The sequence below is a fragment of the Phoca vitulina genome, unplaced genomic scaffold, assembly GCF_004348235.1.
Source record: "Phoca vitulina isolate PV1807 unplaced genomic scaffold, GSC_HSeal_1.0 scaffold8, whole genome shotgun sequence".
Lineage (NCBI taxonomy): Eukaryota > Metazoa > Chordata > Mammalia > Carnivora > Phocidae > Phoca > Phoca vitulina.
In genome coordinates this window covers 36507166-36520291 of record NW_022589711.1, presented here as the reverse complement: position 1 = coordinate 36520291, position 13126 = coordinate 36507166, and the positions used below count along the sequence as shown (strand labels likewise).

Sequence of the window (13126 nt, the reverse complement as noted above, 5' to 3'; positions counted from 1 at the left end):
GTGACAGTGGTGTATATGCCTTGGCCCTGCCGAGGAAAATTCAAGTTCTGTTATTGATGCTTTCTTTGGTGCTCTACTACTTTACTTTTTACACATTCTACTTGGGCTCTGTTGTTTCAAAGAGTAAAATAGAAGGGAGTTTGTTTATTTTATTTTATTTTTAAAAGATTTTATTTATTTGACAGAGAGAGAGAGAGAGAGGGAGAGCACAAGCAGGTGGAGGGGCAGAGGGAGAGAGAGAAGCAGACTCCCTGCTGAGCAGGGAGCCCGACGCGGGACTCGATCCCGGGCCCCTGGGATCATGACCTGAGCCGAAGGCAGACGCTTAACCCACTGAGCCACCCAGGTGCCCCTAGAAGGGAGTTTAAAGCCATTTGTAAAAGAGACTATTACCACCACAAGTAGTGTTTGCTGTTACAGCATTTAAATGCTATTATATTGATATTCAGTGTTATTTTCCTAGCATGTTACCATGATATCAGTATGTCTTCCCTTCTTTTACCTTTGTAGCTGCCCTATTGGGAATTTTTGAATTGGGAATTTTGAAATTTCTACATTGTGAGTAATTTCTGACCTTTGGGTTGTTGACCCTTAATGATACATTCTTTTTTTTTTAATATAATTTTATTATGTTACGTTAGTCAGCATACAGTACATCATTAGTTTTTGATGTAGTGATCCACGCTTCATTGTTTTCGTATAACACCCAGTGCTCCATTCTTTAAAAAGGATTCAGTAGAGGCTTGATACACCACTGTAAAAAGGAGAAAGAATTTGCTTTAGAAAAGAACTGAAGATTCTCAGTTGAGGTATTTAGAAATACTAGAATTATAATTCAGTAGTTAGCACACAGCTTTTTCTTAAGTTACCATAAATACTGACATTAACAGGTAATTGTTTCATTTCTATTTTTAATATTGTAGCTGAAGAAATTAAAAAGCTACGTAAACAACTGGAAGAAATTCAAAAAGAAAATGGCCGATATATTGAGTTACTGAAAGCAAATGACATATGCCTATATGATGACCCCACAATCCACTGGAAAGGAAATCTTAAAAACTCAAAGGTCTCTGTTGTTATTCCCAGTGATCAGGTTCAAAAAAATATCATTGTTTATTCCAATGGGAGTCAGCCTGGTGGACATAGCCAGGGAACAGCTGTTCAGGGGATAACCTTTAATGTTGGTCATAATTTACAAAAGCAAACCGCCAATGTGGTACCAGTACAGAGGGCTTGCAATCTGGTGACTCCTGTGTCTATTTCTGGAGTTTACCCTCCTGAAAACAAGCCATGGCATCAGACCACAGTTTCTGCACTGGCTGCCAACCAGCCTGTTCCTCTTTGTCTTCCTGCTACCATTTCTGCTCAGAACATTCTCGAGCTTTCCACCTCCGAAAGCGAATCGAGTGTGCTTGGTGCCACCAGCGGCTCACTGATCGCTGTTCCCATTGGGCCTGAACCCCACCACCATCGGTCCTTGCACACATGTGTAAATGATAAAAAATCTCCTGAAAATAAGAATGGGCAAGAGAGCCCCAGATCAGTGAAGAAAACAGTCCCTGGTGCCACAAGCATCCCCACCACCTCCTCGGCGACTGCCGCGAACGTGCACCATGGAAGCAAGTCCTGCCCGAGCATACAGGATTTCAGAAATGATTTTCAAACCACCTTCGTCGTTTCACTTACCACCACGGTCTCCTCCCAGCCTCCCAGGTCTGTAGGTGATCCTTGTCCAGCGAGCATTAGCAAGGGTGCAGACTTGGCAGGTGTTACCGCGGTGGTGGCCCCCTCTGCCCCCGGAGGAGGGAAGACCACCACTCCTGTAAGCACTCTCTCTGCAACCCCTTTGGACAGTAGTTGGAATCTTTCTTGTTCTTTGCCTTCTTCAAGTATTAGCGCTTCAGATTTAAAAAACATGAATAGCCTTACCCGAATTTCCTCCGCTGGAAACACACAGACCACGTGGACTACTTTGCAACTGGCGGGAAACACTATTCAGCCCTTAAGCCAGACACCTTCTTCTGCTGTGACTCCGGTAGTAAATGAGTCTGGTCCCAGCCCTACCACAACCAACCATGGTAGACACGTCGCTACAGGCATCAACTTGAGTAATTCCTTTCCAGCAGATGGGCAGGCGGTTGAGCAAGTAGTTGTAACCTTGCCTTCTTGCCCGTCTTTACCTATGCAGCCACTGATTGCCCAACCACAAGTTAAATCTCAGCCTCCAAAAAATATCCTTCCTTTGAATTCAGCAATGCAGGTTATTCAGATGGCTCAGCCCGTTGGGTCGGCTGTGAATGCAGCGCCAGCTAATCAAAATGTTATCATTCTTCAGCCCCCCAGCACTACCCCTTGCCCAACGGTGATGAGAGCAGAGGTTCCCAACCAAACAGTAGGTCAACAGATAGTGATCATACAGGCAGCTAATCAGAACCCCTTGCCGCTCCTCTCGGCTCCACCTCCTGGTTCTGTTCGACTCCCGGTCAATGGAGCCAGTGCTCTAATAGGGTCTAATAATTCAGTGCAAAATGTTTCGACCCCACAGACTTTTGGAGGAAAGCATCTTGTCCATATATTACCGAGACCTTCATCTTTATCAACATCTAGTTCAACACAAACTTTTTCTGTTACCATGTCAAACCAACAACAGCCTCAAACCATTTCTTTAAATGGACAGCTCTTTGCTTTGCAGCCTGTGATGTCCTCACCAGGAACTACAAATCAAACCCCTATGCAAATTATCCAACCCACCACCAGCGAAGATCCAAATACCAATGTTGCCCTGAATACGTTTGGAGCTTTGGCCAGCCTCAATCAAAGCATATCACAGATGGCTGGGCAAAGCTGTGTACAGTTGTCTATTAGCCAGCCTGCCAATCCTCCAACTGCTGCAAATAGTCAGACCACCCCAGTTAACTGTGTTTCGTTAACAACAACTGTAGCATCTCCCATGACAACGGATAATTCAGCCACGCTACCCAATACTTACAATCTAGTAACTACTCCCTCAATGAACACCGTAGCTTGTTTACCTAACGTGAAGTCAAAAAGGTTGAATAAGAAGCCAGGTGCCAAGAAACACTTAGCAGCTAACAAGTCAGCGTGCCCCCTGAATCCAGTCAGAGACGCGGGCAAGTTAGACTGCCCCAGCACTGAAGCCCCCACAGAGCCATCGTGTAATGATGGACTGCTGGAAAGCCTCCCTGTTGTGTTACCATCTGTTGCCGTGTGCCAGGCAAATAGCGTAAGTGTTTCTGGTTCACATTCTGTGGATGTTCTGAATTCTGAATCAGTGATACCTGAATCTGTACCCAGATCTAAGTCAGCAGAAGAGACTAGCTCACCCTCCCAGGAATCTGTAGCAAGTGAACATTTTGTCATGGCCCCAGCAAAATCCAAAGATTCTGCCCCCATTTTGCAACGAGAGACATCTCAGGATAAGCCACCAACTAGTTTGGCGTTGTCAGATTCTGCCAAATCCTGCACTTCGGCCAACGTGTTGATTCCATCTCCAAGTGATCCCCGCACTTTGGTTTCTCAGGTTTCTGGTCTGTCATCTACCGCTAGCACTGCAAGTACCGACTGTGTTTCCGAGGTAGAGATCATTGCTGAACCTTGCCGGGTGGAGCAGGATTCATCTGCTACGATGCAAACGACAGGTCTCTTAAAGGGGCAAGGTTTGACTGCACTGCTCTCTGGTCTCGCTAAAGAGAAAGACCCTCAGAAATTGTCTCTTCCAGTCCAGGTGGACCATCCTGACTTTTCTTCGGAACATTCTAAAATAGTTGATTCAGGTGTCGATTTACATCCCAAACAGGAGCTCTTACTGATGAACAGTGACGATAGAGACCCGGGACCGCATCACTCCTGTGTCCCCGATCCGGAGGTTATCAGTAGTTCCTTGCTTGTCAGCAGGCAGGCCGACTCTCCCATGTCAACCAGCTCCGGGAGCAGTCGTAGTTTCTCGGTGGCGTCCATGCTTCCTGAAACGGCTAGAGAGGATGTCACCAGCAGTACGACGACGAATACATGTGACAGCTGTACCTTTGTAGAGCAAACGGACATCGTCGCTCTTGCGGCAAGAGCTATTTTTGACCAGGACAGCCTGGAGAAGGGAAGAGCCGGCAGCCAGGCTGACATGAGGGAAGTTACTTCGAAGCCTTCCGAGGCGCCACCTTTAGAGGGGGACCAGCCTTTCAAAGCACAGCTGTCTAAAGAGGGTGGTGCAGGACAGGCAGAAGTGACACCAAGTGACTTTAATTCTCAGGATTCGATTGAAGCCACGGTGGATCGGCCCCTTGGGAAACCAAGTTGCTCTGTAGGAATTAAAACATCAAATGCCTCTTTACAGGTTTCCACCTCTCAGCCACCGAGCATCACCAGTTTGAGTGTGAATAATCTCATCCACCAGGGCGGCATCAGCCATCCTCTGGTCAGCTGTGCCGGGATGTCCCAAGCTTCAGAGCAAACGACTGTTCCTGCCACGGTTAACCTGACGGTGGCATCTAGCTCCTACACCAGTCAGCCTCCTGGAGTGCCTCTGATGACTGAGTATCCCCAGGAACAGCTGAATACCATTACTGGCACCCTCCCAAATCCACAGATCCAAGAGCCGCTCTTAAAGCCAAGTCAGGAAAGCCGCAAAGACTCTGCTAAGCGTGCTGTCCAAGATGACCTTCTGTTGTCTTCAGCTAAACGTCAAAAGCACTGTCCGCCAGCCCCGCTGAGGCTTGAGGCTATGTCCCTGATGAGCCGAACTCCGGACGGCATTTCTGATCAGGCTCAGATGATGGTCAATCAGCTCCCTCCCGACTCTGCGAGCTCTGCGGTGCCTCTCAGCAACCCAGCCCATGGAGACGGCCTTACGCGATTATTCCCAGCTAGTAACAATTTTGTGGCCCCCGCACTGAGGCCGACGGAAGTCCAGTGCACTTCTCAGAACTCGGTGGCCGAGCAGCAGCCAACGCAGGCCAGTCAGCATCTCCAGGCCCTGCAACAGCATGTCCCAGCCCAGGGGGTAGCCCACCTGCATAGTAACCACCTCTACTTAAAGCAGCAACACCAAGTGGGGCAGTTACGAGAGAGGCATCATTTATATCAGCTGCAGCATCATGTACCTCACGCCGAGAGCTCTGTCCTCTCTCAGGCCCATAATGTCCACCAGCAGAGGACTCTACAGCAGGAAGTTCAGATGCAGAAAAAGAGGAGTCTTGTGCAGGGCACTCAGGCCTCGCAGCTTTCCTTGCAACCAAAGCACCACGGAACTGAGCAGTCCCGCCCCAAGAGCGGTCAGCCACATCCCCACCATCAGCAGATGCAGCAGCAGATGCAGCAACACTTTGGAAGTTCCCAGCCGGAGAAGAGCTGTGAAAACCCTTCAACTAGCCGGAACCACCATAACCATCCCCAGAACCATCTCAATCAAGATATGATGCACCAGCAGCCAGATGTTGGAAGCAGGCAGCAAGGTTCAGGGGTTTCTTCGGAACACGTATCTGGGCACAATCCGATGCAGAGGCTTTTGACATCGAGAGGCATAGAGCAGCAAATGGTGTCCCAGCCAAGCATTGTGACTAGACCTTCAGACATGACGTGTACTCCACACAGGCCGGAGAGAAATAGAGTTTCAAGTTACTCTGCCGAGGCCCTCATTGGAAAGACATCTTCTAATTCAGAGCAGAGAATGGGCATATCGATTCAGGGTTCCAGAGTTTCGGATCAGCTTGAAATGAGAAGCTATCTTGATGTTCCCAGGAATAAGAGTTTAGCCATTCACAATATGCAGGGTCGCGTGGATCATCCCGTTGCCTCAGATATCCGCCTTTCTGACTGTCAGACATTTAAACCAAGTGGAGCCAGTCAGCAGCCCCCGGGTAATTTCGAAGTACAATCGTCAAGAAATAATGAAATAGGAAACCCTGTATCATCACTGAGGAGCATGCAGTCGCAGGCTTTTCGAATTAGTCAAAACCCCGGTGCACCACCAGTCGACCGCCAAAAGAGATTACCTTATCCACCAGTTCAGAGTATCCCAACAGGAAATGCCATCCCACCGAGGGACAGTGAAAATACATGCCACCAGAGTTTCATGCAGAGCTTACTTGCCCCTCACCTTGGTGATCAGGTCCTTGGAAGCCAGAGATCACTCTCAGAACATCAGAGGAACACACAGTGTGGTCCGTCCTCTGCAATTGAATATAATTGTCCCCCAACTCATGAAAGTGTCCATATTAGAAGAGAGAGTGAGAGTCAGAACAGGGAAAGCTGTGACATGTCCCTGGGTGCAATTAACACCAGGAACAGCACCTTGAATATTCCTTTCTCAAGTTCTTCTTCTTCAGGAGATATTCAAGGTCGAAACACAAGTCCCAATGTTTCTGTACAGAAGTCCAATCCCATGAGGATAACTGACAGTCATGGGACCAAGGGCCACATGAACCCTCCAGCCACAACCAACATGCATGGCGTTGCAAGGCCAGCTCTGCCCCATCCGTCCGTGTCTCACGGAAATGCTGAGCAAGGGCCTCCTGTACGTCCCACTAATTCTTCAGTTCCCCAGCGATCGAGGCATCCCTTGCAAGACAGCAGTGGTTCCAAAATTCGTCAGCCTGAGAGGAATCGTTCTGGAAACCAAAGACACAGTAATGTCTTTGACCCGAGTCTTCCCCATCTTCCTCTGTCTACCAGTGGTAGTATGATTCTTGGACGCCAGCAGCCTCCTACAGACAAGAGAGGAAGTATTGTTCGTTTCATGCCCGATAGCCCACAGGTACCTAACGATAATTCAGCGCCTGACCAGCATACACTATCACAAAATTTCGGTTTTCCTTTTATTCCCGAGGGTGGCATGAATCCACCGATAAATGCTAATACTTCTTTCATTCCACAGGTTACTCAGCCTAGTGCCACTCGAACGCCAGCCCTCATCCCTGTAGACCCCCAAAATACTCTACCCTCCTTCTATCCCCCGTACTCTCCTGCTCATCCTACACTGTCCAATGATATTTCCATCCCCTATTTTTCCAATCAGATGTTCTCAAATCCTAGCACTGAGAAAGTAAACAGTGGAAGCCTAAATAACCGATTTGGATCAATTCTGTCTCCTCCCAGACCTGTCGGTTTTGCTCAACCAAGTTTTCCTCTGCTCCCTGATATGCCGCCAATGCACATGACCAACTCTCACTTGTCCAACTTTAACATGACATCTTTGTTTCCAGAAATAGCTACAGCTCTTCCTGATGGCTCGGCAATGTCACCTTTGCTTACGATAGCAAACTCCTCTGCCTCCGACTCTTCCAAGCAGTCCTCAAACAGACCTGCCCACAACATAAGCCATATTTTAGGTCATGACTGCAGTTCAGCTGTTTAAATACTGATAGACTAAATGTACATGTATCGGCTGAGACTACAAATGTGTTTGTGTGTGCATGTACACAATGCACATGGAGCAGGAGATCGTGTGTGTGTGTGTGTGTGTGTGTGTGTCTCTGTGTTTGTATAATCAATTTCCAGTTACCTTCTGAACGTAGGAAAGTCACGCCAGAGATGATGCGAATCATGGGTTGTCAGAAACAAATTATCTTTCATTTTTAACTGCACAGTGTGCTTTTTAAATTTTCTGAGTGGAGCTAGATTTTCAAGTTTGATTTGTAATCTTATATTCCGTAAATGCTAATCAGCTGGAAGTTGGGGGAGATCGTTTTGGCATGTGCTGGGTAGTAGTAGGAAACAACCTAGATTTTAAACTTGATTATTGATCATTTGTAAAGTAGATACTTGAGATAGTTGAATTGCTCTCCAAAAATCCAGATACTTCGATACAATGTAGTGGCTCAGCACCAAATGCTTGGCCAATGTCAGCATCTAGAACAGTTTCTTACCCATGGCAGGTGTTGAGTTAATATGGAATGAATGTCCATGGTTAAAGTCAAGCAGTTAGGAAATAAATGAGTTGTTTAATCAGCCTTCATTCCCAAGGTTTGGTTTAGGTAGAGCCTTCTTTCTTAATTATAACAATTCTTCAATTATCTGAACTTAATGTCTTGTTCTTCACATTAGAGAGCCATTTTATCTTTTAATTGTGCCAAGATCCTAGAATGCAAAGGTCTTCCTTACTTAGCCTTAAAAATAGCAATCTAAAAAGCAAAGTACATAGACGTTCTCCATTTTGTGCTTGCATTTTGCATCAGGTCTTAAGGATAAAAGCGGTTGTATTGCAGAGTTTTGCTTGTGTTCAGTTAAAGATTGTTGTTTCATCAATTGAATTTTGTTTTAGTATTTTCTCTTCATTCTGTTCATTTGATCCTGAAATAATTTCTGTTATATTTGTTTAATCATTAGGGGCTGGCTTAGTAAATAGTGTGTTTGGAATCTACACAATTATTTGAGCCTTACTTTTTAAATATTTCTGAGCAGTCTTAAGCTCTGTCAGTATTTTCACTTACTGATATTTATATTTAAAATATGGCATTGTATGTTACATTATTACCCTTCATAGTAGAATTATAATGAGAAGATGAATTTGTTCATGATTTCTCCTGATGGTAGATGTGAAATGGTGCTTCAGAAAATTGTCTTTGTATATGTCCGTGTGTGTATGTGTGTGTGTGCATGTGTGTGTGTGTGTGTGTGTGTGTGTGTACACAGACATAGATTTTAAAGTATAAACTGGTCCTTTAAAAATTGGCCTGCCATCTGGAAATGGAAATTGTGACCTGAGACCCGCTGAAGTATTGGAAAACTTGATGTCAGGGTTTTTAAAAGCCCCTTCGAAGTTAATTATGTACACACACACATACACACACGCGCTAATATACTGAATTTTGAAAACTTAAAACCTATGAAAACAACCATATATACTCATATTCTCAAACCTGTTATTTGTTGTTGTTATATTCTGCCAAATAGGGGATGGAGTGGGAGAGATACATATAAATGGTTCCGTCTGCTCTGTTAATAAAGTGAACCCAAGGACCAGCATTTTATCTTATTTTTTTCCTCCTTGAAAATGCCTCCTCAGGCTGGGTCAGAGCAGTGAACTCTGGCGAATACCTCTTGTGAAGACTCAGTAAAAGGGTCATGTGTGCCTCTTGAACTGTATTTACCAAACCTTCCTCCCTCTTCCTGCTGCCCACCGAAGCAGCCTCCTGGGGGCAAAAAAAAAAAAAAAATTGTAAACAAGAAAAGCTTCCATATTTTCTCCTTCAAAATGGTCATGGCGAAGAATAGGAGTTACTTCAGTAAGACAACAGATAAACACAGTAGTTTAACACTTTTAATTGGGAAGAAAGTGAGATTCATGGCTTGTTTTTTAATTACCTTAACTGAGTTTTAAGTTACAACATTCAGGTTTTTCTCTGTACCTGAAAGGTCCAACCTGCCAATTTCAAGAAGGATAGTGTTTGATATGTTTGGCTCTTCTTCCTCCCTCCCTCTCCCTGTCGCTCTCTCTGTCTTTCACATACACATACAAATGCACGCAGGCACAGTGCGGCGGCCTTTGAGTTCTGGAGAACTGGGCACTCTTCGATATAATTAGAACTACGATAACAGGCTAAGGAGAAGATCAATTTGACCATTGCAATAGAAAGGCCTCAAAGCCTGGTACTTTCCGCTGTTTCTCTCTTGCACTGATTTTCTTATTCTGCTCAGCCCTGTTCAGAGATAGCATTTACGTTTTTCAGAGCTTTCATTCCAAGCACATCTTACTTTGATCCCAAATGAGCCTCTACCCTTAAGGAAAGCTTATTTGACCATCTGAAGAAAGATGTGACCATCTGCAAATAATTTGGCTCCTGCTTACATGTAGCTCTAATTATCTTACAGACGTGTGTATATATGTAATGATCATTGTATATATGGACTCAATTCTGAAAGTGTTCAGAGTACAGTAACCTTACTTGATTTAAAAGCACGAGTGTATGAAATTTACCAGCAGTATATTAAGTATTTGATAATCAGAGCTACATGATTTTGGGGAGGAAATTTATTATTTAATATCTACCAATCTCGATACAATTTTTGGCAAAGATGTGGCAGGAAACAGTCAATTTTGGTTATAGTAAATTTAATGTTATTCTTGGGTTGCTAATATTGGACTATAGAATGTAAGACCATTTCCACAAATAATTTTGTAATTTCTGGAAATACACAAACCCATATATACAAATGTATGAATTGCAAATGAGAGTCATTAATTAAATTATTTCTATCCCTCTTTTAGTGTTGTTGATCGCATAGAATCACTTAGAGAAAGTGGTTGATTCCTGTAAACATTTAACATGGTAATTTCTAATGAGGTGAAAAATTTCAGATTTCTCATCATGTATACATTTTTAATGTATCAATCATGGATAAAAGAAATCAAGTTTGATGTCATTGGTTTTTTTGGTACATACCGATTGGGGATATTTTATGCCATTTCAGGAAATTTATTTTTATTTATATTGTAAGACCTTTTGGAGGAACCAGGGATGGCACCTTTTTTCTAAGTAAGGTGTGATATTCCACAGTGATCATGCTTTATAAAATTTAACATATTAGAACTGTGGAAAGAGAAGAATGAGGAGGGAATATTCTTTTGCAGCAATTTCCAGTTACATATCAGGGTGAACTGCAATAAAGATCAACTTTTAAAAATCAGCCTTTTTTTTGTTTTGTTTTCCTAATCAGCCTTCTTAAAATACAAAATTATTTACACACTTTAAAGAAAATTCATTTGTTTTGCTCTTGCCTTCTAACATTATACATGTCATGGAGAGGCTAAAATTTATACTCAAAAAAATGTGGAAACACATTTTAATGGGAGTGAAGTTTTAAAAAATTGAGAAAGGGTAAAGACTTACTACTCAACATCTTCTTAGCTTTGTCCTTCGTCTGATCTGTAGGTATCTAGGCTCCTCTTTTCTTCAGTCTGCTCTGTGTGAAACAGGTGGCAGGGAGCCTGCTCATTTCCTTAGGATGATTACTCCTCTTGAAACTTGAAGGTCTGAAAGGTTTATTGGGCCCATCCATCTCTTGGATCATTGTGTGATAGTGAGTTGTGCTCCTAAATCAGTGATTCCCAATTCCTGGCTTTGGGAACAACTGCATCTCCTGTTCTATCGAGGGGCAACAAGAATTTCTTGAAACAAAGTTAGTTCAGAATTAATTTAAAATATTGAATGTGCCATACAGTTCTGTTCCTTGTTTTGATGAACTTGCTTTCTTCCCATGGGGGAGTTTTAGAAAGCGCAGAGGTGTTACCAAGATCAGATGGCTTTGGATTGATACCTTAGGGATCTGGAAATTGTAATTCTGTTGTCTGTATAAATTCTGCCTTTGCCTGGAGATAATTACCTATGGCTGTGCACATCCAGAGGGCAATAATAATAGCCAAATAAACTAGTGTGAAGTTAATCTGTGAGTGATGATTTTATAATACCTATATGCAAATTAAAGGCCAGAAGTTCGTTTCTTCTTGAAGTACCTTTTTGGCTAAATGCTCCCAACAGAAAAGGGTTCTTTTTTTTTTGACTTAACCATATTCTCTCTGCATTCTACATTTCCTGTGTGAGACTGACAGTGTTTTTACCAGAGTCTGTGGGGGACACCAAGTTTAGATTGAGGCAGTCCAGCATGAGGACCTTCTTGGACACAGAGCTTCTAGTTCTGCCCAAATGCCTCTATTCTGGTACTGCACTTTATTTGAAACTGTGCCTCTGGTCCGAAGACCAGCCCTTGGAACATACTACTCACCCACTCCTCTGTTATATAGCAAAGGACCAGCCAGAAGGGTATGTGCCATGTAATCAAACACCTAGAAGACAAGAACAGCTGATGTTTCTCACTGTTGCCTTATCATTCTCTGAGCCATCTTCGATGCCGATCTTGTAAAAAACGTACTATTTAGAAGCAAAACTCCTTTTAAACTCTGAGCTTGTAGGTGGTGGTCATTCAATATCGTTTCCATATTTGCACAAACCCTATCAACTGTAGGGCTCGGGTGCAGGCATGTTTTCGGATGCTTCCGAAACCCAAGCCAACTTCGGTTGAAAGTATTGGCTATAATACTCAAATTGGTGTTATTTTGGATGATAATCTGCATTATCTGTCACCAGAGATCTCATGAGACAGAGAACTTGTAATTTAACACTTTTAAAAACGATCACAAGTTGTGGGTTTTTTGCGTTTTTTTTTTTTTTGGCTCAGTTGTGTGTACAGCTCTACACCATACTATGCTATGGGAACTTACAGAGTTTTCTCCATCTCACTCCTTCACTTCTCTGGATCTCTTTATCCCCATCCCTTAAATCTTAAAACCATTTTCATCTGTGGGGTCATCGAGGCACTGGACTTGACTATATTGGTAACCTTTAAGGGATTTGAACTGTTGATCTTCCAAGAAGAAAGGGACCAGACAGTGTTGCTTAAAATGCTGCAGGTGTGTTACTGTGAAGAAAAGATTTGCTTCCATGTTCAGCAGGCCATATATATATATATATTCATGAATATATATATATTCATTTTGGAAAAATAGGTGGGAAAAATCTGAGAACATAATTACCTTCACAAATTATTTATAGATACACTGGGTGAGAGGCTTACTGTAGGGCAGTCGCCAGAAAAAAACTTAACTGTAGTCTTTCAATAGTGTAATATTTGTATCTATTCCCATGCCAGCAATGTCTGCTGTGTACTGTGTCCTATTACTGTAAATCACCTGGTTTATAATTCTAATGGGAACTAATTTGTTTTGTAATGGAATCCAGAGCAGATATGTATAATACGATCAGGATTGTCCTACAGTTGTAAATAAGAATAGGTCCTGTTTATTTTGACATCTTTTTACAAATGCATTGTATTAGGGTGTGAATATTCTGAACCATGCTCTTGTTTAAAGTTTTGAAATTTTTATTGGTAAATGTAACATTTTAATGGTTGTAATAATTATTTGTATAGATATGAATATAGTATTTTATTTAAGAAAATAAACTTTGCATTTTTGCATTGTGAATTCTGTCTTTTCTGATCATTGCATGTGCCGCCTCAAACCTGGTATTAAAACGACTTCTCTTGCATACCAGAGTTTTCTATTCAAGTAATCTTCCAATTTTGCCAAAATGTCTGAAAATAACACCATGACACA

The 13126-nt window shown here is 42.9% G+C and overlaps 1 protein-coding gene across 2 annotated transcripts in view; it reads left to right on the top strand.

Moving 5' to 3' along the window:
* Positions 1-12925, top strand: part of USF3 (upstream transcription factor family member 3) — a 50307-nt gene extending 37382 nt beyond the window's left edge. For both annotated transcript variants that reach the window (XM_032406548.1, XM_032406546.1), the window contains exon 7: positions 924-12925. In XM_032406548.1, coding sequence (XP_032262439.1) covers positions 924-7369 — 6446 coding nt within the window. In that variant the 3' untranslated portion in view covers positions 7370-12925. The remainder of the gene's footprint in view (positions 1-923) is intronic.
* Positions 12926-13126: the final 201 nt, after the last annotated feature.